The sequence below is a fragment of the Elephas maximus genome, chromosome 1 (assembly GCF_024166365.1).
Source record: "Elephas maximus indicus isolate mEleMax1 chromosome 1, mEleMax1 primary haplotype, whole genome shotgun sequence".
In the NCBI taxonomy this organism is placed as follows: Eukaryota; Metazoa; Chordata; class Mammalia; order Proboscidea; family Elephantidae; genus Elephas; species Elephas maximus.
The window spans coordinates 108,062,046-108,084,159 of NC_064819.1; the positions used below are offsets into that span (position 1 = coordinate 108,062,046).

General features: G+C 50.1%; 2 protein-coding genes across 3 annotated transcripts; both read left to right on the forward strand.

Annotated features, from left to right (window-relative positions):
• The first annotated feature begins 506 nt into the window (after nt 1-506).
• MAD2L1BP (MAD2L1 binding protein) lies at nt 507-6,108 on the forward strand. Its single transcript, XM_049893050.1, has 3 exons — nt 507-623; nt 1,137-1,399; nt 3,244-6,108. Exons 1-3 carry the CDS (start codon nt 578-580, stop codon nt 3,751-3,753), a joined length of 819 nt encoding a protein of 272 aa, XP_049749007.1. The 5' UTR covers nt 507-577; the 3' UTR covers nt 3,754-6,108.
• A 1,560-nt stretch (nt 6,109-7,668) lies between these two features.
• RSPH9 (radial spoke head component 9) lies at nt 7,669-22,008 on the forward strand. 2 transcript variants are annotated; one of them, XM_049893052.1, is made up of 5 exons: nt 7,669-7,958; nt 11,626-11,791; nt 13,997-14,126; nt 14,587-14,733; nt 21,428-21,574. In XM_049893052.1, exons 1-5 carry the CDS (start codon nt 7,732-7,734, stop codon nt 21,490-21,492), a joined length of 735 nt encoding a protein of 244 aa, XP_049749009.1. In that variant the 5' UTR covers nt 7,669-7,731; the 3' UTR covers nt 21,493-21,574. The 2 variants fall into 2 exon arrangements, with proteins under 2 accessions (XP_049749009.1, XP_049749008.1); XM_049893051.1 differs by lacking the exon at nt 21,428-21,574 and adding an exon at nt 21,581-22,008 and having other exon boundaries at nt 7,671-7,958.
• The last annotated feature ends 106 nt before the right edge of the window (nt 22,009-22,114 follow it).

Here is a 22,114-nt window from a genome sequence, read left to right on the forward strand (position 1 = left end):
CCCACCCCATCTGGGTTAGGTGCCTCTGTTCTTTGCTTCCACAGCCCGTGTACACTTCAATGTATAATTCATCACACTGTATTTTATGGAAGGGCAGTGAACCCCTGAGAATAGGGCCAGTGTCTAGTGCATGCCTAATTCTCCAGCACCTAGGGGCTAAAAAAAAAAAAAAATTTTTTTTTTTTAGGGGCTGGCACAAAGTAGGTTCACAGTGAAAAGTGAATTCAGGCAGTGGATAGATGACTTCAGGGCGGGTGTCCTCTGGAAGGCTGACATCAGCGGCTCCCTGCGGGGAGGGGAGGCTAGACATGTCCGGTGTTAGGGAGGGAGTTGTTAGGTGCGGTCGAATAGGTTCCGACTCATAGCGACCCTATGTACAAAGGAACGAAACACACTGCCCGATCCTGAGCCATCCTCACAACACAGCGAGAAAAAGCAGGGTTCGATTCCCCAACTGGTCCAGCCTCCCTCACCCCCCTCTTCCGGCCTTTCCGATCCGGAAGTGGAGACGCGGGCTTCCCATGATGCCCCGCGGGGCACCCATTCAAACTGCAGGGCGAAGAGGAATGAGGTCGTGATGGCAGCCCTGGAGCCGGAAGTGCCGTTTGTAGACGCAGTCCCTGGTAAGGCGTGGGATTCGGAGCTCAAGGAGCCTTGGGGACCCTTTTCTTACAGACTACTGCTGCCTCCAGTCACTTAGCCCTTGGCCTTTTCTCCTGTCCATCGCCCTGTCACCCACTTCTTGGCGTTCCGCCCCGCTCTAGTTCTGCCCCAGTGACTCCCTTGCCTCCACGGCTCTGACTGCTGGCCGATCGCGCCCCCCCCCCGCCCCTTCCTCTCCGCGTCCTGGACCCCACTTGACTACGCTTTCTTTCGAGTTACTTCCCTAGATCTGTAGGCCCGCAGCTTTCTTGGCGGAGCTTCAGTCACTGCTTCCGAACATCCCACACCTCAGGCGAGAAGGATCAGGAATCTCTCCCCCCTACGGCCCACGCTGGCGGTAGCGGAGGGATTGCGCCTATGTCCGGGGGCCCTCTTCGCTGTAGTGGCTGATATAGTGGCCCTAAGAGAATGAAGAAGACTGACTTTGGCTTTTAAGCTTTTCATTTTTCTTTGTTCTTCTGCTCACGTACCAGATTTGGAGTGGTATGACAAGGCGGAGGAGACCCACGTCCCCCAGATAGAACTACTTGAGACTACCTCTGTTCAAGGACCTCTCAACCCTTCGGAACAATTTGGTCCTAGAGACTGCATGGTGCCAGTTGTGTTTCCGGGGCCTGTGAGCCAGGAAGGCTGCTGCCAGTTTACTTGTGAACTTCTAAAGCATATCATGTACCAACGCCAGCAACTCCCTCTGCCCTATGAACAGCTTAAGCACTTCTACCGAAAACCGCCTCAGGTAGGCACATGCTTTGGGGGGAATGTTGGTGGAAAAATGTTGTGGCTCTTAGATGGTAAACCAAACCCGTTGCCATCCAGTCTATTCTGACTCCTAGTGACCCTATAGGACAGAGTAGAACTGCCCCATAGAGCTCCCAAGGAGCAGCTGGTGGATTGGAACTGCCAGCCTTTTGGTTAGCAGCCTTATCTCTTAACCACTACTCCACCAGGGTTTCCTCTTAGATGGTAGACAGGCAAAAAAGGGGTCTAAGAATGCTTCAGGACTTGTCAGGCTGAGCGACTGTAAGGAAGGAGCCTGTTTCAGCCCCAGGGCTTCAGTCATCTTCTCCCCACTGTAGTCTTTGGTAGTCTAGCCGTCCCCACTTTTTCTCTTGTTGTCTTTCAGAAACTCATCATGTGTTAGTTACATATAGACTTGCTGAATTGACTTTTAGTGTCTTTTCTCTCCAAATTTTCCTCTCTTTCCTTTTTTGTTCTACTTCTGGGAGACTTCCTTGACTTTATGTTCTAACACCTCTGTTTTTTTGTTTTGTTTTGTTTTGTTTTTGGGCAGTTATATACTTAAGAGCACTTTCTTTATCTTTGTATGTTTCTTTTTAATAGTGTCCCGTTCTTGTTTCACTACTATATTAACTTCTCTTACCTGAAGGTAGTACTCTGTTCTTTCATGTGTCTTCATTCCTACCAAATTTCTTTTCCCATTTGTTTTGGTTTCTGACTTTCATGTTGGAAGCTTTTATTCTGTGCCTGCTGAATACTTAAGAGTAAGTCATTGAAAGCTGATCGAACACTCTTGGGTATGGTTGGGCCTTGTGAGCTGATGGACTTGTAAGGAGATTAGGTGGGAACTTAGTGGTCTCTTTGGGGGACTCCCGAAACATCAGTGGTGGAAGGTCTTCTCTCTGGGTCGGGGAGGAAACTGGCAGACAGTCTAAGTGTCTTTGCACAGCTTTTCACCCAGTTCCTTGTGTTTACTCTTGCCGTTTATGGTGCCTGATACCGCCGATTCCTGAGCCTTTCTGGGGTTCTGCAGAGTGAACTGGTTTGCTTCTAACGGGGTCCTCTTTGGCTGCACTTAGTATTCAGCTCTCTTGAACTCTGACTTATCCATCTGCTTTTACCTTCCAAAAATTTGTTGTGGCCTCTTGGCCACTGTTATGTATTCTCCAATTCTCTTTGCCCTTGGAAGTTTTTTTTCTTTCTTTCATTATCTTTCTTAATTTCTTTTCTCTCACTTTAGTAGTATTTCAGGTGGGAGCACAAATAAACATGTACTCAGTTTGCTATGTTTAAATGGAAGACCAACTCCAGAATCATTGTTATTGGACCCCATGATCCTCATTCCTGTTATCACTCCCTGTGCAGCAAAGATTTGCCACCTTCTGCCATGCCACCAAATCTCCTTGACTATTTTAGTTGCCTCTTTCTGGATGCCCTCCAGCTTCAGAGCACTGTCTTTGCTGTTCTAAGTGTGGGAGAATTGTGGTTTTGTGCAATGAATATGCTTTCCCTTTTGATACAATGCTCTCTGATAAAACCCAACGTTTTGGTAATGGCAGTTCACTGAGCTGGAAATCCAGTCCCATAAGTGTTCTTCCGAGGATATTAGCTGGGGCATTAACATCTCCCTATCTTGTCCTCTTGGAGCCGTGGTGGCAAAGCGGTTAAATGTTCGGCTGCTAGGCTAAAGGTCAGCAGTTCGAATCCACCAGCTGCTCCTTGGAAATCTTATGGGGCATTTCTACTCTGTTCTGTAGGGTCGCTATGAGTCAGAATCAATTCGATGGCAATTCTTTTTTTTGTTTATCTTGTCCTCTTTCCCACCGTACTTTGTCCTCACAGACAGAGGATGTGGTGAGGAAGAAACCTCGGACCGCCACTGAGACAAGCAGCAAGAAATGCCAGCAAGCCTTGGCAGAACTGGAGAGTGTCTTCAGCCACCTAGAGGTCCTCTTTGCCCGGACACTAGTACCACGAGTGCTGATCCTTCTTGGGGGCAGTGCTCTAAGTCCCAAGGAGTTCTATGAGCTCGACTTGTCCCGACTGGTCCCTGACAGCAGGGAGCAGAGCCTGAACACGGCGGCTTGTTTGCGCCGTCTCTTCCGAGCCATTTTCATGGCTGATGCCTTCAGTGAGCTTCAGGCTCCTCCGCTAATGGGCACCATCATCATGGCACAGGGGCATCGCGACTGTGGAGAAGATTGGTTTCGACCCAAGCTCAACTATCGAGTGCCCAGCCGGGGCCACAAACTGACTGTGACCCTGTCCTGCGGCAGGCCGCCCATCCCTACGACAGCCTGGGAGGATTACATCTGGTTCCAGGCACCAGTGACACTTAAAGGCTTCCACTAGTGAATGAGGGCGCCTCTTAATTGTGAAAATACAATGGCTGAATTGTCTTTGCCTCTGTGGTACCAAGTCATTCAACTCTTGCTTGGATCTAGAGCTGCTTCCTTTTGAAGGAGGAAGATCGATCCTTTTGACTGCCTGCCCTCCCTTCTCAGACTTCCTGGTGGGCTGATGGTGTGGCTATGGCTGTAATAATCATCAGTGGACAACATCTTTTTGAATCACAGGATTGATTTTACCAGAGGGTGCTGGGTCAGGTGTTTATGCTTGGCATTGGAAAGCAAATATGGGCCCATGGACACTCCTGTGAAGGACTAGTTTCTACTTTTTGTGTGGCTTTTCAGGGACATAATGTGGGTGTGACTCATGAACTTAAATATAAAATGAATGAATTCATACTAAATTTTCCTGGAAAACTCTTGGCTCAAAGAGACTTTCCAGCTTGTGGGTAGGGTATTTGGCCCTTCTGCTTCAGGGTTTCCAGGATTTTATTACTAATGGTCCTTTCTCTTCATCAGCCCCAGGCCAATATGGATGGTTAAGTGACTTGGCTAAGGTCCTATAACTAGAGTGATAGCAGAGCTGGGACTAGAGTGCTCGTCAGCTAACTCCTGGACCAACTTTCTTTCCTTGCCACATGCTGGTTTTTGTGACCCTTAGATTCTCTGTGCCCAAAGCAGAGATCACCGTTGATGTGGGTAAAATCCTGGTAAGGAACTTAACTTACGGGCCACTCAGTGGGACCACTGTGACTTAGGGGAGTAGTCTGGCCTTGTGCTTGTTCGTAGTGAAGCCTCAGTGAATGTGCTGAAAGAATGGTAAGAGGGGAGGAGCTCCCTGAAAACTGTTCACCCCGCTGAGAGCAGGAGCTAGAGCTTTGTCCATCAACAAACGGTCAGCTGTAGCCTCGAGTGCCACGGGTGCTGCTGGTGGTCTGTCAGCGCAGGAGAAGCTGCAGCTTGTCCTACTTCGTTAAGGCAGCCATTGATTAAATGCATGCCATGTACCAAGCATGGGAATCTGAGGCCTGGGGTCTAAATGGTCCTGGTGAACCTGGCTCATCCTGCCCCTCAAATCTGAGAGGCAAATGCAGGGGAATGCGGCTCTGAGAAACTGGGATGAGAGAGAGCTAAGAAAAAGTAAAACAGGAGGGCATTTGCAAGTCCTGACTGAACTGTGGGCTGAGGCCCCCCAGGACTGCCCTCTGGGGTTGGCTCCCTGAGGCTAAATGTCCCTTTTGGAGTTCTCAGCCTGTCCCCACTGCAGTTGTCTGGTGGCTGTTGGCGGTTATTGCTGCCAGCGTTGTCCTTAAGCAAACCCTGCCCTCCTGCCTGTGGCAGTTCTCCTTAGCTATCCTGACCCTTGTTTTTATCCTCTCTGGCTTGATGCTGTCCTGACCACCAAATGTGGAAGCTGTTTGTCTTTAGGGAAGGAGAACACCTGCACATTTCCTGGATGCAAGCTGAAAACAGAATCCTTACCCTATAGACGTTAGATATAAATAGAGACAATTTTATAGAGAGAGAGAGAGAGAGCAAGATTATTGCCATTGTTAGGTGCAATTCCGACTCATAGTGACCCTGTGTACCACAGAATGAAACACTGCCCAGTCCTGCGCCATCCTCAATTCTTGCTATGTTTGAGCACATTGTTGCAGCCACTGTATCAATCCATTTCTTTGAGGGTCCTTCTCTTTTTTCGATGACCTTCTGTTTTACCAACCATGGTGTCTTCCAGGGACTGGGCCCTCCTGAAAACATGTCCAAAGTACGTGAGACAAAGTCTCACCATCCTCGCTTCCAAGGAGCACTCTGGCTGTATTTCTTCTGAGACAGATTTGTTCATTCTTCTGGCAGTCCACAGTATATTCAATATTCTTGGCCAACACCATAATCCAAAGGCATCAATTCTTCCTTATTCATTGTCCAACTTTCACATGCATATGAGGCGACTGAAAATACCATGCCTTGGGTCAAGCACACCTTAGTCCTCAACGTGACATCTTCGCTTTTCAACACTTTAAAGAGGTCTTTTGCAGCAGATTTGCCCAGTGCAGTATGTCATTTGATTTCTTGACTGCTGCTTCCATGGGCGTTGATTTGTAGATCCAAGTAAAATGAAATCCTTGACGACTTCATTATTAACTGTTTATCATGATGTTGCTTATTGGTCCAGTTGTGAGGATTTTTGTTATTAGGATTTGATAAGATAATGTATGTTAAAGTGCTTAATGCATGTGAAGTGCTTTGTATATTCTTTATATTTTATACTGTTTTATGCACTTAGCATATATTATCAATATATGTATGCTTATCCCCATTGTATAAATGAGGCTTGGGGAGGTTGAATAACTTAAGTGGTGAAATCTGGATTCAAACCCAGTCCATCTGGCTCCAGAGGCTGAGTGCTTTACACTGTGCTGCACATCTTGTGTGGTTTTACTCTGAAATCATTAAACACGATATGCCCTGCCAGTGGTGGTAGCACTGGGAAACTGCAGGGCTTTCCTCTCGGGCTTCTGATTTTGGTTCCTGACATGGAACCTGCCATTGTTAGGTGCTGAGTAAATATTTAATGATGAAAACAAAAAGGTTGGATTCTTTTCTGTGCTGTGACCACTGGAAGCATATTGCATTAGATGGAATTTCGGCTGTTTTCCTGTGTGGTGCTGTTACCTCACAAAAGAGGACCAGGGCTGTATCTCCCACTCAGGGAAGGGATGTGACTAAAGGGAGTGGGGGAGTTTTGAAACCAGAGGGCTATAAATTGTTTTGAGAGAAGACATATTAAGCTAAGGCAGCTCCCTCAAATACTAATTTTAAAAGCCTTCATAAATGATGCCTAACCCAGTACCCAGTGCTGTCAAGTATGCCTAGACAGTCAAAACAAAGTGATTACCTGGGTAATTTGGACATTTCTCCATCAACTTGGCATAGGGGCCCAGGTCATTCTGATTTCATGAGTCCTCTCCAAGGAATCCAGAAATTAAAAGATCAATGATTAATATTAACAAAAAGCCCGTCTCCTTCCCTGACAACCAGCTTGCTGAAGAACCGGTTCCTCTGTTCGCACTTGGCTGGGGACTCCTGAGGTGGATGTGAAGAGGTAGCCTCTGGCCCAGGGAGAGAAGAACCTCAGCTGCAGTGGGGTTCTGGCCTTTCATCTGTGGCTACCTACTATGGTGCCTAAAAGGAACAGTTGTGTGGCTCAGGGATGTAAATGTAGGTGGTAGTTGATGGGAAAGTTTAGTCTGTAAATGTCACCCTTTTTGTATGCCCCTCCACTCCCTCCTTTGCCAGTGCGACCCTATACCTTGCCCCATTGCCTAGGTCTCCATCTGCCACTTAACTGGAATCGTCCTATGAAGGGGCAGATAAAGAGACATCTGGGGAACACCGAAGGGAATGCAGTGGATGGACCCCTATCTGTAAGATCTGGCTTGTGGTGGTGGTGAGGATTAACTGTCTTAAGACTTCGAGAGCCACAAGGGATCTCAAATCTAGTACAAATTATTTTCTTTCCAGATAATTCTGAAGCCAAAAAAAATAACACGACTGGGGTAAAATACATCTAGTGTCAGGGCCGGGGCTTTTGTTTTTATTCACAAGCTCGCGCTACACGTACAGTGAGGACACAGTGAGTGTCTATTACGTGGAAGGACTCAGGGAAGGCCAGAGTACCCATGGAATTGGACTACGCTGGGTCTTCCAATTCCACACTGTAATCTACCAGTGTTCGGGGAAACTACATCGTCGGCGCGACAACTGAAGACATCCGTCCCAAACTGGAAAAGGAGAGGGAAGGGGCCAGGTTTACACCCAAGGGCTCCGCTGGGAGAAGGGCGATCCGACAGGGCGGGGTCGTAGGCGGTCACGTGGGTGGGATCCTGGCTTCCTGTAAGGCGAAAGGGCGGAGCTCTGGTCTCCATGGAGACCACTTCTCCTAGCAACCCGGCGGGCGTTGGGCAGAACCGCTGGCCTGATGGACTCCGAGAGCCTCCTACTGTCGCTGGAGCTGGCGTCCGGCAGTGGGCAGGGCCTCAGCCCCGACCGCCGGGCCTCCCTGCTCACTTCCCTCCTGCTGGTTAAACGCGACTACCGCTACGACCGGATCCTCTTCTGGGGCCGCATCCTCGGCCTGGTCGCCGATTACTACATCGCGCAGGGCTTGACCGAGGACCAGCTCGCACCGCGCAAAACCCTCTACAGGTGGACGCGGTACCCGGGGCGGGCGAGGCCTCGCGAAGACACGAAAGTGGACGTTGTGCGGGCCCTAAAGGATTGGGAAGGGGCGGGGCCGAGGGGTTGGGACTACGAGGTCAAGAAAGCGGGGGTACAGGATCTGAGAGGGATGGATAGGGAGGGGCCTGGGGCGGGGCCTGGGGCGGGGCCTGGGGACAGAAAGGAGCGTGGAAAGTTGGTTGAGGATTGAACTGCTGGAACTGGGAGTTTCGGAACCTGAGAGTAGAACGGAAGTGGGCGGGGAGATGAGGGGGCGGGGGAAGGTGGGGCGGGGTCCTAGGAGGACAGGCTCTCGTCCAGGAGCCGACAAGAGATACTTAGGTACAGATGGGTTTGTAATAGAGGCAGGGCCAAGAACACCTGCGGAGGAAGGTGAAGGTTCTTGGAGAATGGAGGCCTGGAGTAGAAGCCAGGCGCGGGCCAGGTGTCAGACCTGGCATTCCGAAGGATTCTGTTTGGAGAAGGATCGGAAGCTCTGGGGGACGTTGTTTGGCGTTGGGTATAGAAGCATCTTCAGTGATGTCTGCCCTGCAGGCAGGAGGCGCTCTTGTAAGGGGTTTAGAACTGGCGAAAATTCCCTGGACACTACCATTCAGGACCATCCAGCCTATTTTTTACTACCCCCAGTGATGGCGAGGCGCTCACCTCCCTACACAGCAGTCCGTTCAGGAGGCAGGAGTTGGAGACTTCACTTATCTGTCCATGTATCTATCCGTCCAACATTGATCGGATGCCGCGTGTGCTAGACCTGGGCTTTCACAGGTGGCTAAGACGCACCCCTGTCTCCTAGCTGTCCACATTCTGGGGGGGCAGATGTGTCACCCAGAAATGACATCATGGTGTGTGAAAACTAGAACAGAGCTAGTACACAAAGGAGGGCCAGAGGGAGGCATTCTCCTGGAGCGCAATTAAATACGATTGCTGAAGAAATAACTTCCTTTGAGATTTGAAAGATGAGCAGGAGTTCTCCAGCAAGGTGTGGGAAAGGCATGCTGGATAGAGGAAACAGTTCTGCAAACACCTGTTGGCTCGACAGGGCTTGGGGTGTTTTGGAGAACAGCAGGTAGATAAACGTGACAGTGGCAGCATAGGGTGTTATGTGAGACTGGATGGAGAGGCCAAGGGGTTTGAATGTTGTCCCGTCGAACATAGAGGGCCATGAGAGGTTTTAAGCAAGAAGAGCCTGCTCAGACATGAGTGGGCAGGATGGCCTGGAAGTGGGATGAGCATTTAGGAGCTTATTGCAGTGTCCAGATGAGGGGGCCTGGAAGAAAGGGGTAGCTGAGTGAATGGGTGGGAGATTGTGGGAATGGGTTGGGAAGATTTAAGTGGTAGATTCTGTAGGATTTGTGACTGATTGAATGTGGGGTGGTGGTGATGAAGAAGAAGTCAAGGTGACTGCTGGTGCCACTCACTGGGAGAAAATTCAGGGAGACAGTCTAGGGAAGATATAGTGAGTTTGGTGTGAGGTGCCGGGGGTGCAGGGTGTTAAGAAGACATGTTAAAATACAAATCTGAATTTCAGAAGAGAAATTTGGGCTGAAAAAAGAGATTGGGACTCATTTCATTTTCTTCTATATCTTTATTGAGGACCTACTGTGTGCCAGGCATTGATTGATCTAGGTACCAGGAATTCAGTGGTAAAGGAGAAAGAATCCCTGTTTTCATGGAGCTTAGATTATTAGTGTGTATGTGTGTGGAGGGGAGAGACAGACAGTAAATACATCCATGTATTACATGTTGTTTTAATTAACTGGTGCTGCTGTAACAAAAATACCACAAGTGGGTGGCTTTAAAGAATGGAAATTTATTTCCTCACAGTTCTGGAGGATAGAAGTTCGAACTCAGAGCATAGGCAAGTCTGGGCTCTCTTTTCTCTGGTGTTCCTTGGCTGCTTATAGATATATCTTCATACGGAGTCTGTCTCTCCACTGTGTGTCCATCCAGAATAGATAGGTCTAGGACCCACTCTACTCCGGTATGACCTCATTAACATAACAAAAGAAAAGTCTATTTCCAAAGGGTCATATTTACAGGTACAGGGGTTAGGACTTAAACAATTCTTTTGGGGATCACAATTCAATCCATAACACATGTCATATGGTGCTAAGTGCTAAGACAAAAACTAGAGCAGTAAAGGGGGGATAGAGATGCAGGATGGAGTGCTATTTTAAAAAGAGTGGACAGTGGTGGGCTCTCTGATCAGGTGACATTTGAGAAGAGATCTGAAGGGACTGAGGGAATCAAGTATGTGGCAAGTGCGAAGGCTCTGAGGCAGGCGTGTGTTTAGTGAGTTTGTGGAACCCTGTAGATGTTAATGTGGCTGGAGAGGAGGAGGATCATTGTCGGATATGAGATCAGAGAAGTTACAGGTGGGGAGACAATCATGCAAGGCCTTGTGGGGCATTGTAAGGAGTTGGCTCAAAGGGAAACCGTCGAAAGTTTCTGAATAGAGGGGTGATATGATCTGACTTGGGTTTTAACAGGGTCAGTCTGGTTGTTGAGTGGGGACAGACTGAAGGGAGAGCAGATGTGGAAGCAGGAAGACCAGTTAGGAGGACTGCAATAGCCAGGCAAGAATAGATGGTGGCTTGAACCAGGGTGGAAGCAGTGGAGGTGGTGAGAGGGGTTTGGAGTCTGGATGCCAACTAGGCAGCAGCTGAAGCCCAGGAGTCGGGTGGGTGAGACTGCAGAGAGAAAAAGAGGCGTAAGAATAGTGCCTTGGAAGTACTTAAGGTACTGGAAGAGGGAGAAGGGAGATGTCAAAAGAAACAGGAATGGAAAAGCATTTGTTGGCTTTTAGGGCCCATGGATGATCTCCTGAGCAGTTCCTTGGAGTGTTGGGGGCAAAAATAACAGTGTAGCAGGCTGAAGAGTGAAATTGAGGAAAAGAAAGGCACCCATAGGGCAAATTATTGTCCTGAGACTATTGTTCGGAGCTTGGGAAGAGGAAGGAGAGAGAGGAAAAGGGAATTTTCTAGAAGGGATGTGGATTTGAGGATGGCTGCTGCTGTTTTAGAAGGCTGAGCAGTTTTATATTGAGAAGGCCAGTGGAAAGTGAAGAACAAGGAAGATAAGCAGAGACCAGGCTGGGGATGCAACCACTAACTGACACCGAGTGGGTTACAGAGGAGTGGGAGGGCCGCACTGCCTCTCCTGCCTGGAAGTGAGAAAGAAGGGGCAGTGCTCCTGAAGACCTAAAAGGAGGACAGATCCTTGAGCATGGGCTGGACTTCCTTGAGAAGTAGAGGGGAGATGGTTGTGCTGTTGGCTCAGTAGGCAGGCTGAGCATGAGTTTAGAGCCCCACTAAAGCAAGAACACCCTTGATTGAGGAAAGTTCAGCTTCCAGAAACTTCTCCAGAATTTCACAGCCCAGATATCTAGGAAGACACTATTTTAATTTCTGTGTGTGTGTGAACCTTTCATGGCCTTTCAAAAAATAAAATTGAATTTGCATCACCTGTGGTGGTAGGGTGTACTGTTAGCACTTAGGGCTTCTAAGGGTCTCAAAACAGCATTGGGAGAAAGGTATGAATCCCCACAGCTTGGGCTGACTCCCTAAGGAGAAGGGAAGGCGGAAGACTGGGTGAGAGGGAGGGTGCATTCCAGGGGTGATATGGATGTTGTTGGCAGTCTGAACTGCATGGAGTGGAGCCTCTTGCCCCCCGCCACGGAGGAGATGCTGCTGCAGACGTCTGTGGTGAGCGGCCGCTTCATGGGGGACCCCTCACATGAGTATGAACACACGGAGCTGCAGAAGATGAACGATGGTGACAAGGTCTTTGAAGAAGAAGTGGTGGTGAGTAAAGAGGAGAGGACAAGGGTAAGGAGGGCCTGGATAAAGAGGGCTTGGCCAGCAGAAACCCAGCCCAATGGAAATCATGGCAAAAACTACTATTATGAATTACTCCACTCCTGCTGGGACAGGTATTGGGTGTTTAGGCACCATGCTGTCATGCGTGTGTCGCCTCTTAGTCTTTACAGCTCTATGAAGTTGGTACATTACTTTCCAGGGGAGGTAACTGAAGTTTAGAGAGGCTAAGTGACTTGCCCAGGGTCATGCAGCTCCTGAGCGACAGGATGGAGTGTACAGGCAGCCCTTGTACAAGCCTGGTTCTGGAATGAGGGCTGCAAGAGGGATCTGTGTGCACTCGGGGGTAAGGGAGTGAGTACAGGCTCCTACATTTTTGTATGAAAAAAGTTTTACTAGATAATGCATTCACATGGTTCAAAAGTCAAATGTAGGTAAAAAGGTGATACCTTTTTTCTAGGTCTGTGACGCCTCAGCTGTAATCCCTGCCGCCTCCCACCTGACAAACTTAACTCCTTGAGCCTCAGTTTCCTCTCATCCCTGTCCACCAGTCACCCGTGCTGTCTTTCTGGGGAAGAGTAATGTGTGTGTGTGTGTATCTTTCTGAATCTTGCTACTCGGTGTGGTCTGGTCAGAAACATCACCGTGCCCTGGGAGTTAAAAATGCAGAACCTGGGGCCCCAGCATCGGAATCTGCATTTTAACAAGATCCCCAGGGGACTTGAGTGCACGTTAAAGTGTGAGAAGCTGGCTTCCAGAGACATTTTATGAAAATACAAACTTCAACAAATGCCTTACTGTATGTGTTCTCTTTTTACCTTTAAAAATAACAACAAATGGTAGCATGTTATGCACACATTTCTGCACCTTATCTTTTTCAACTAACAAAAATAAATTCAATTAACAGTATATTATATGAACAACAGACCTGTCTATTCTGTGCAGTAAAGAGCTTCCTCATTCTTTTTACCATGTGTACCGTAATATATTTAACCAGTGTCTTATTAATGGAAATGTGGCTTTCTAAGTTCCGTTCTGACAAAAAATGCCACAGTGAATGACCTTGTACACGTGTTATTTCCCACGTGTGTACTCTGTATGAAAGACCAGTTCCTAGAAATGCAATTGCTAAGTCAAAAGGAAAGGAGCCCAAGGTCTGAAATTAGAGAAACCTAGAATTCAAACCCAGCCTCTCCACTTGAACCTGGGTGATCCCAAAAGCCTGGGTCTACGTCTGTGATGCCCCAGCTGCAAGCCCCGACCCCTCACACCGGACAAGTTTACCCTTCCCAAGCCTGGGTTTTATTTTCTGAGATAATTCTATTTGCTTTGCAGGTTTGTTTGAATTAAACGCGGTGACATATGTAAAGCCCCTGGCCTAGGCACTTAGTAAACATTGGTTTCCATTTCCTTCTCTGTAAATAGTCCAGCTCGGCAGCTCATGGGAAATAGGTGGCTCAGTGACTCTTGGGGGGCTTCTGTTGACGTGTTTTTCTTGCCAAATGCTGCTTTCCCCCAACATCTGTGTGAAGTCCTTTTGTTTACAGACTCTTGATATTAATTGTAACCAAATTTCATCTGCATAAAAATGTTATAATACGGAAAGGGAAAGATGCTTGGGGAATAATGTTAAGTCAAAGAGCAGGATATAAAATTACATAAACTGTGACTAATTTTGTTTTAAATATATGCATAGAAGAGACTAGAAGGATGCTTATCAATATATTGTCTATCAGTGATTATCTTTAGGAAATGGAATTATGAGTGGTTTTAATGATCTGAGGCATGCTTTTCTATATTTTCCAAATATTCTATAGTGAGCATGATTGCTTTTATATTGTAAAAAGGTAAAATAAGCAGCATTTAAACAGGATGATAGGATGGCATTTCTCTAGAAGGATGCACAGGAAATTGTTAATGGTGGTTGACCCCAGGGAGGAGAGCTGGGGGGCTGAGACCAAGACTCATTTTTTGGAAGTCTTGAATTTTGCATCACCTGTATGTACTTTCCATTCAAAAATAAAAATAAGAAAGAAATTAAATCCTGTTAGGAGAGAAGGTGAGGGTTCACCCACGGTGATTTTCCTGTGGACCTGGCATCTATTCATGATGATCCAGGTGACATGGTCACATAGAGGATCCTTGGACCTGGGGTGAGTGGGCAGAAGGATGGCTTCTCTCCTGTCTCCTCAGATTCAGATCAAGGAAGAAACCCGCTTGGTGTCCATCATTGACCAGATAGACAAGGCTGTGGCCATTATCCCCCGAGGTGCCCTCTTCAAGACACCTTTTGGACCCACCCACGTCAATCGGACCTTTGAAGGTGAGTTCTCCAGGGCCCTTTTCAAGGGCAGTAGGGCATCTCTTCCCAAGCACAGTCGGAAATGTGTCCAGGAGCCCAGGGATAACCTGCCCACTTCCTTTGAGAAGGAATAGCTGTGGCCATATCACCAGCTAAGGATGTGCCCAGTGGCCTGGCATTGGTGGTTGACATGGGCTACCCAGTCCCTAGATTCTGACTCTCTTCTGCCTGAGGGATGGGAAAGCATGTGGCTCCTACCCAGGGTTTTACATGGGTCTGGGCTGTCTGCCTTTCCCCGCCTCCCTCCCCTTCCGTCTTTCCTCATTGCAGGATCTGAACCAAGTCTGAGCTGAAAGAAACCTACTCCCTCTTTTCCCTTCAGTTCTATGTTAGTGGTAGCTCCTCCATGTGGTCCCAATGCAGAAAAGGGTTGTGAATTTGGGAGCTGACCATCCCCTTCCTGCCTGTCACTTACTTCTAGGACTGTCCTTGTCTGAGGCCAAGAAGCTCAGTTCCTACTTCCACTTCAAGGAGGCTGTTGAACTGAAGAACAAGACCTTGCTTGAGAAGGCTGACTTGGACCCTTCCCTGGACTTCATGGACTCCTTGGAGCATGATATCCCCAGAGGTAATGGCTCATTAATTCAAGGACGACAGAACTGCCCCTGGATCAGAGCAGTGGGCCATGCCGCCTGCCATTCTCCTTTGAGAGCAGAACCAAGAGCCTGGGTGGGAATTGGTGGGTCATTGTGGACCCTTGGAGCCCTGGTGCACAGAGGTTAAGAGCTCAGCTGCTAACCAAGAGGTCAGCTGTTCAAATCCACCAGCTGTTCCTTGGAACCCGATGGGACAGTTCTACTCAGCCTTATAGGGTCGCCGTAAGTCAGAATCAACTTGATGGCAACAGGTTTGGTTTGATTGGTTTTCGTGGGTCATTGAGGATGAGGCTTCCCCAGGGTCTGGTATAGGGCCCAGCTCATAGTAGACAATGAGGAAATGTTTGTTGAATGACAAAAATGGGAATGTTTTCCATATGCTTCCACAGACAGAAGCATCTCAGTATCTCACAGCAGTCTTGAATGGAGGCAAGCTGGGAATCTTTCCCCAAACATTTCTGAAAATGTCCTTGAAAATACTAACCATACCTACATTTCAAGTTTTAGGTTTTGGGGAGTGCTTGGCACATAGCGGGTGTTGGTTGACTGAATAAAAAGCCACCTGCTAAGAAAATGAGTTCTAAAAAAAAAAAAAAAATTCCCCTTGAGGGGAACAAAAAAAGAGTTCTGTACATTAGTTTCCTGCTATGTGCGGGGTACCTTTTCATCTTAAAACATACAGCTTCAGAGACCTTCTTGGCTCCAGGGCCCATCTAGCCCAGGCACAAAGCCAGCAGTTGTTGGCAGGCCACAGGGATTTCAGTCCCCTCCCTTGAGCATTGCCCCTAGAGAAGGGCATGTCCTGGGAAGATGCTCTTCCTCTGAGGCTGTACGCCAGAATAGGAGCTGGGCTCTAGGTAGCAGGGGCCTGGACTCAGGCACTGACTTAGCACCCTGATTCTTTCCCTCCCGACACTTGGTGTTTCTGAGAACTGGGGGGAATCTGATGATGATAATTAATAGCAATGATAGATGATGATAATAACAACAACTAATTCATACAGGCAATGAGACTGCTTACTGTGTGCCAGGCACTGTGTTCAGTCCTTTCCATGGCTGATCTCATTTTAATCTTTACAGTCAACCTATGAGGTGGACACTATTATTATCCCCATTTTACAGATAAAGAGACTCAGGTGCAGAGAGTTAAGCCCAAGGAAACAGTGAATGTTAAAGCATTATACTTTGGGGCTCTGGCGTTAACTGTGGTGTTTCTTTTTAAACGAAGAGAATAGTTGGACAATAGTCACCCCCACCACTAGGGGGAGACAGACCCCTGAGGAGCAATGAGCAATCCACATGGGCTGGAATTTAGAAGGGGTGGGATGGCAGTAGTGGTTAACGGCAAGAGCTCTGGAATCAGACAGAAAAGGTTAGAATTCTGGCTCTGTCACTTAATAGCTGTGTGACCTCAAACAAGCTCCTCAATTTCCTTAAGCCTCACTTACCTCATTTCTATGGGGGGGAGGGGGGTTGGGTAATGATATTTTCTACCTCATTGGGGTTGTTGTGAGAATCGAACACATATACAGAGTTAACATACATACATCATAACAACGCTTAACACATGGTAAGAACTCAAATAAAAAATATTACTGATATTACCTTTAGTGCAAAAAGGCCTTAGGGGCGGGTCGGGCAGCCCTAGGAGAGCCTAGAAGGCCAAGACGGTAAGGAGCTGCTGGCAGTTTGTGGTCAGGTCTGTGAAGTAAGGCAGCGGTGAGCGGGTGTGCTGAGAAGGGACAAGGAGGCCACTTGGGAGCTAGTGCAGCACCCTAGGGGCCAGAAGGTGGGTTCTGAATGGTTATTAGCCTCCATCAAGGAACAGCCACTCTGGCCTCCGCCACATGAGGGCGCCCAAGTCAAGCCACCCTCAGCATGGCTAAGCCTGCAGTGATGGATGGTAAGGGGCTCAGGACCTGCGGGGATATAAGGAGGGTTTATAGGGGCTGGAGCATTTCACAACCACTAGCCACACTCCCCAACTTTCCTTACTTGTCTCCTCCAACTCTGCCCTCCCAGCCTGGCTAGGAGCTGGAGGTGGCTGCACTTCTGCTACTAATAAAGGGAGCCAGGAACGCTGTGATGTTGGCACCCAGTGCCAGGGGCTGAGGGATGGGCTGAGGAGTCCTCTTAAATTGAGGGCAGCAGCCCGCCTCCCTGATTTGGGTATGGCTGGAATGCCCTCTCAGTGCTGACGTCTCAGCCTTCTTGTCTGCAGCTGGATGCTCCAGGGCTGGAGGAGGTACTGGGCGATGGCGGAGCTAACTGCAGCAGTGCCTCCTCTCCACAGATGGAGCCTCATCCCTTGTGCAGTGTGGGTGCAGGGAGGGTGAAGGGGTGCTAGGGCCTTTGTAGCCAAGATCAAAGCTGGCCAGATGGCTTCCTAAGGGAACCCCATCAGCCCTGCCTGCTCTGCCGTTGGGGTAAAGGGCCACAGGAGGCTGATGTCTCTCCCAGCAGTAGGGAAGTAAAATGTGAGGCATGGGGACTCTTCCTAAAGAATGTGAGGCCATCCCAATGTGCCCAGTGGACAAGTGAACCCAACAAGCCCTTGGGAGGTACGGGATCGGGCCTGTGAGGTGGATGAGCTGCAGTAGCCTAAGGACCTAGACACCCCGCCCTAATGGTGGGCCTCAGGGCTGAAGGATCAGCTGCTGGCTCCACCTCCCAGTCCACCCAGTGTGTCCCTGCCTTCGGTGCTGGGGCCTTGAGAGCTGAGGGTGCCTGACATCTCCTGTATGGTGGGCCTGAGGGGAGGGCTGACCTGGGCCTTGCCTTGGGAAACCTCCCTAAGCCTCCTGCTCCCTTATTCCTAGAGCCACCCCCAGAAAGCCTCCAGGATGTCAGGCCCAGCTTTTTCTCATGATGCTTTGGTGGGGCAGTGGTGTGGCATGGAGGTGGAAGTGTGGATAGTGGAGGAGAGTAGACAGCTCTGATTTTGCGCCCAGACTCCCTTCCTTATTAGCTGGTGAAAGAGCAGAATGAGCAGCAAGGAGACTGTCCTGCCAGGCAGGCAGAAGCCCGAATTGGCTGGGCTGCTAAGCGGGGCCAAAAGCCCAGGGAAGAGTTCCCCAGGACACCAGGACTAGTGGGAGGGATGGGATTTGACATCTGTTTTCTGCCCAGGTAAAGTTCATTATTTCCTCTTGGTGACCTGTCCTTTCTGGGTCTGAAGCAATTGTTCAGAGGTCTTTGTGTCACCTCTCAGCAGATGCGGTTTAGGCTGTCCCTGTCCCTGGGACTCCTGCTCTCTGTGCCCATCAAGGTGGGCCATTAGCTCAGCAGCCTGTCCCTGGGCCAGCCTTGGCTAAAGAAAGGAGGGGAAGGGATATTGTCTGGACCCACTTACAATCTCATGAGCCATCCTGCCCGCCCTGGATCTGCAGAATATGATGGTAGTGGGTAGCTTTGGGTGCCACCACCTAGTTCTGGGGTGGCAGGACCATCCTCCTGGTGGGTATTGGGCAACAGCTAAGAATTCTCTGATCTTGGGCTGCAGTGGGTGAGGTGGATGGAGCACTAGGTCAGGAGGTGAGAGAGCAGAGCTCTAGGTAGGACTCTGCCATTCAATACTCTTTAACTTTTCATCTTATTGGCAAATGGTCATTGAGCAGATGTGACGCGCCAGGCACCTGGAATGCCATCGTGAACAAGATTCGGGTTTGAGAAGACCAAATGAAATTGTGCAGGAAAGGGAAGTGTGAAACGTGCCTCACAAACAGCGTCATTGTTGTCTTGGGAAGCAGGGAACGGCAGGCAGAGCAGCAAGAGAGGCAGCAGGGGAGGACGGGAGGGCACAGCTCCCTTCCCTGCTCTACTCTGCAGCTGGAGCAGCGATCTCAGGCAGCGGCCAGGCTGTGGACCTTGGGACTCCATCACAAGCTCTGAGTGGCAATGCCAACCTCAGGCAGCAGAGGGCAGCAAGGAGGCTGGCTGCCTGGAAAGTGGCCTTTAAGGTGATGGGAGTTGGGGAGAGGGGTAGGAGACAGAGGCATTGGAGAGGAGAAGGATCAGCCTTTTCTTGGGGAAGGGGGTGCGGATAGCTCCTCTCACCCCAGTCCCTTGGAAGTCTGGCTAATGGTGCTTGGTTTTCTAGACCAAGGGGACTGGCCCTAACCCCCCACCCCCACCCCCCATTCAATGAAACAGGAGTCTGTCCCCAGGCTTCTAGAGGGTTTGACTCTACTTTGCGGGGAGGGCATGTGGCTGCTCTGAGGGGAGGTACCCATAGCCTTTGGGTTTTTTTTTTTTTTGGTAACATCGTGTTGTGCTGGTCTGAGGAGAGGGTTTAAGCCATCTATCTGCTGCCCCTGGACAGCCCTGATCACCAGCCTGGCCCACTCCTTCCCCCAAATTTAATGCTTTTCTTCCTTGAGGGTAGGTTAATGTAATTATGAGTAATAGCACTCTAGCCTGAGGTTCCTACCCTAGCAAGGTGGGTAGGTGACCCCTGGGGGCCAGGAAACCCAGAATGACTTCCTGCCAATTGCAACAGGTCCCACTCCTGACTTATTGGCCTGTCCCCCAGCCACATCCTCCAAAATCAGGCCTTCTGGAGAAGAGTGGCTGCTAGGGTGCAGGAGGGGAGGTTTGGGGAGACTCAGGAGAGTAAGCTGAAATGCCAGGGCTGCAGGAGACCTCTTTGCTCCAGGGTCCTAGAAGAGGAGGCAGCAGCTGGCTGGGCCCAGCCTTTCCAGCAGTTGCAATAAGAAAAGTGGGTGAAGGTGACAGCAAGTGCCCGGCTCCCCAGGTGGAAGTACGTGACTCCAGGCACGTTGAGAGTCTGGGTTTCCTGGGCGACCAGCTAAGCCAGGGACATGGAGAGGAGGATGGGAGTGTGACAGGAATGCAAGGGAGGGAGGGAGACAGTGCTAGCTGACAGCCCCTCACATGCTGTTAACACACTCTGCCAGCACCCTCAGCCTGCTTGGCATTGCCCTCCCCCTGGTGGGGGCACTGTATTTCTCTAGCATCCTTGCCAGTTTCTCCTTGCCCTCTGCTGATGAGCCCGGGCTGCTTTGTCTGAGATGCCCCCTCATCTACTGGAGGCAAGAGGTGGCCAGCCCTAGGGTGGGCAAAATTGGTGTGAGGACAGGCTGGGACCAGCCCTGGTAGAGGGTGTGCCAAGGTGCTGGTGACCTATGACCTGATAATGGTCTAGTTTGAGGGATTCCAGGGCAGTATTTGGCTCAGGCAGAGGAGCAAGGCGGAGCCTGACCTTCCCAATTCAAAGGGCTGTGCAACTGTGGGCTCCCCAGGTGGGAAGGGACTGTCTCTATAGGAAGCTGGCTTCAGATGATGCTTTGGGTCCTGGTGGGCATGACTAAGGGAGCACTGGGCAGTTGTACCTTCCCAGGGCCTGTGCTTCTGGTTAAAGGCCACCTGCAGTGCCTGGAAAACAGTTTGGTCACACCCCCAATGCCCCCAGGCAGTGTCTGCTGATAAGTGACCAGGAGGGCAATAGGCTAAGGCCTCGAGCTCTGATGAGTGTAGGTCTGGGAGGTCAAGGAGGACCTTGGGTGCCCAAGAGAAAGGTTGTGAGAGCCAGGGGAATGCCTCGCCACTCCTTTCTTCTTGAGGCTGACTGGCAGGGACTGAGGGCCTGGGGAGCTGAATCAAGTCAGTGTGGCTTCCACGATGTTATCTATGCACGGGTGGTGACACTTGGTGCTGGCCACTGCACAGTGCTAAGGTGGGCTCCAGGACACCTCTCTCTACGAGCAGGGCTGAGCCAACTGACCTGCACTCTCAGAAAGGTCTGGCTTTGATGAGGGCAGGTGATCGCAGCCTGAGCAGGGCTGAGCTGCTGGCAGGGTCAGGTCTCTTGAATGCGGGGTGGCCCCAGTGGGTGGGGACTGAGTATGAGGCTGTTGGGTGTGGAGTGATCAGGGTGGGCCGTGGTTGGAGGAGGCCTGTGGGAAGCTGGGGCAGCAGGAGCAAAGCAGCCAGGCTGAACTGGCAGCCGATGAAGGCGTTGATCAGCCCTCAGTGCATCACTGTCCGGTCCAACACCAAAACCTTCAAAGCCTTTGCCTTTCTGGCAGGGAGCAAGTAGAGCTGCGGCTGGGCTGGGAGAGGCCTCAGAGCACAGGGGAATAGAAGCTCCAGATCTGCATCCAGAGGAGATTTTCCCAGGCTCCTTCCTCCCACACAGCGGCTCCCTCCCTCAGTTCTGGAGCTCAGTCAGACCCTTCCCCGCCAAGTCCTTGTGGCTGCACAACTCTGCCCTAGGCTGACTTTCTCCTGTCTGGAGGAAGGAAAACCAGGGCAGAACCCAATAAAGACAAAGGCTCATTAGCTGCAGCCCAAGCCCCCTCCCGCCAAGGAAGTCTCCCAGTCTACCAGCTGCCAGCTCGGGCCGTTGAGCTGGGAGGCCTGAAGTAGCCAAAACCCCTGTTCGAGCCCCAAGTCTGGTCTAACCCATCTCAGGGCAAAAGGCTTCTGGGATTAGAGGACAGCAAAATGGCATCCTGGGGCCACACTAGGCCAGGGCTACAGGTCTCCAGTGATTGCCCCAGTATAAGGTGCGAGGGAGTCTGGAGTCTCTTGTCCTCCAGCCCCAATGCACTGGGCCAACAGCCCCTCCTCCATACAACCTTTAACTGACAACAAAACAGACTGGTTTGTGATTCACCTCTTTTCACTTCCTTTGCCCTCCAAAAGACAGATTAATGAACAGTGAAATGGCTAAAAGGCAACTGGAAGGAGGAAAGTGCCTGGATAATTAAAATTGTCCCCCTTTTCCTGGTGGTACCTCTGCACCCGGACCTGGCTGCCCGAGGGGCTGGGCCTCACCTCGTGCCGCCTCCTCCCCAGGGTCCTGGAGCGTCCAGATGGAGCGAGGCAACACCTTGGTTGTGCTGCGCAGCCTGCTCTGGCCAGGTCTCACCTTCTACCATGCCCCCTGCACCAAGAACTACGGCTACATCTACGTGGGCACCGGGGAGAAGAACATAGACTTACCCTTCATGCTGTAGGATGGGAGCAGGCCCGGGGGTTTTTAATGTAAAGACTCCTAAATGTTATTTTCATAAATTTCTGTGAACTTGGTCTGTTTGTTTCATTCTACTTCCCTCCTCCCACCTCAGTGTGGTGTCCAGGCTTTGAGGAGAGGCCCAGCTCCAGCCCTAAAGCAAGCAGCAGAGGGTCAGAATGTGCTAACCAAAGAGGTACTAGATGATGAGGATCGTGGAAATGGCTGCAAGTGATGACCAGGGGCCCCCTGAGGAGAGCATTTTCTTGGACTCAGATGACAGCAGCATATGGGCCAGGCTAAAGGGCAATCAGCTGTCAGTTAAGAGGATGGGAACCTGTGGGGGCATGATCACCCTCCAATTGCATTCACATGGC

What these genes read in the sequence shown, in the direction of transcription:
- MAD2L1BP (XM_049893050.1), top strand. Translation starts at nt 578, where the DNA reads ATGGCAGCCCTGGAGCCGGAAGTGCCGTTTGTAGACGCAGTCCCTG. An exon ending in GTTTGTAGACGCAGTCCCTG is followed by an intron (nt 624 to 1,136) that starts GTAAGGCGTGGG and finishes CTCACGTACCAG; the next exon opens with ATTTGGAGTGGTATGACAAG. An exon ending in TCTACCGAAAACCGCCTCAG is followed by an intron (nt 1,400 to 3,243) that starts GTAGGCACATGC and finishes TTGTCCTCACAG; the next exon opens with ACAGAGGATGTGGTGAGGAA.
- RSPH9 (XM_049893051.1), top strand. Translation starts at nt 7,732, where the DNA reads ATGGACTCCGAGAGCCTCCTACTGTCGCTGGAGCTGGCGTCCGGCAGT. An exon ending in TCTTTGAAGAAGAAGTGGTG is followed by an intron (nt 11,792 to 13,996) that starts GTGAGTAAAGAG and finishes CTGTCTCCTCAG; the next exon opens with ATTCAGATCAAGGAAGAAAC. An exon ending in CGTCAATCGGACCTTTGAAG is followed by an intron (nt 14,127 to 14,586) that starts GTGAGTTCTCCA and finishes ACTTACTTCTAG; the next exon opens with GACTGTCCTTGTCTGAGGCC.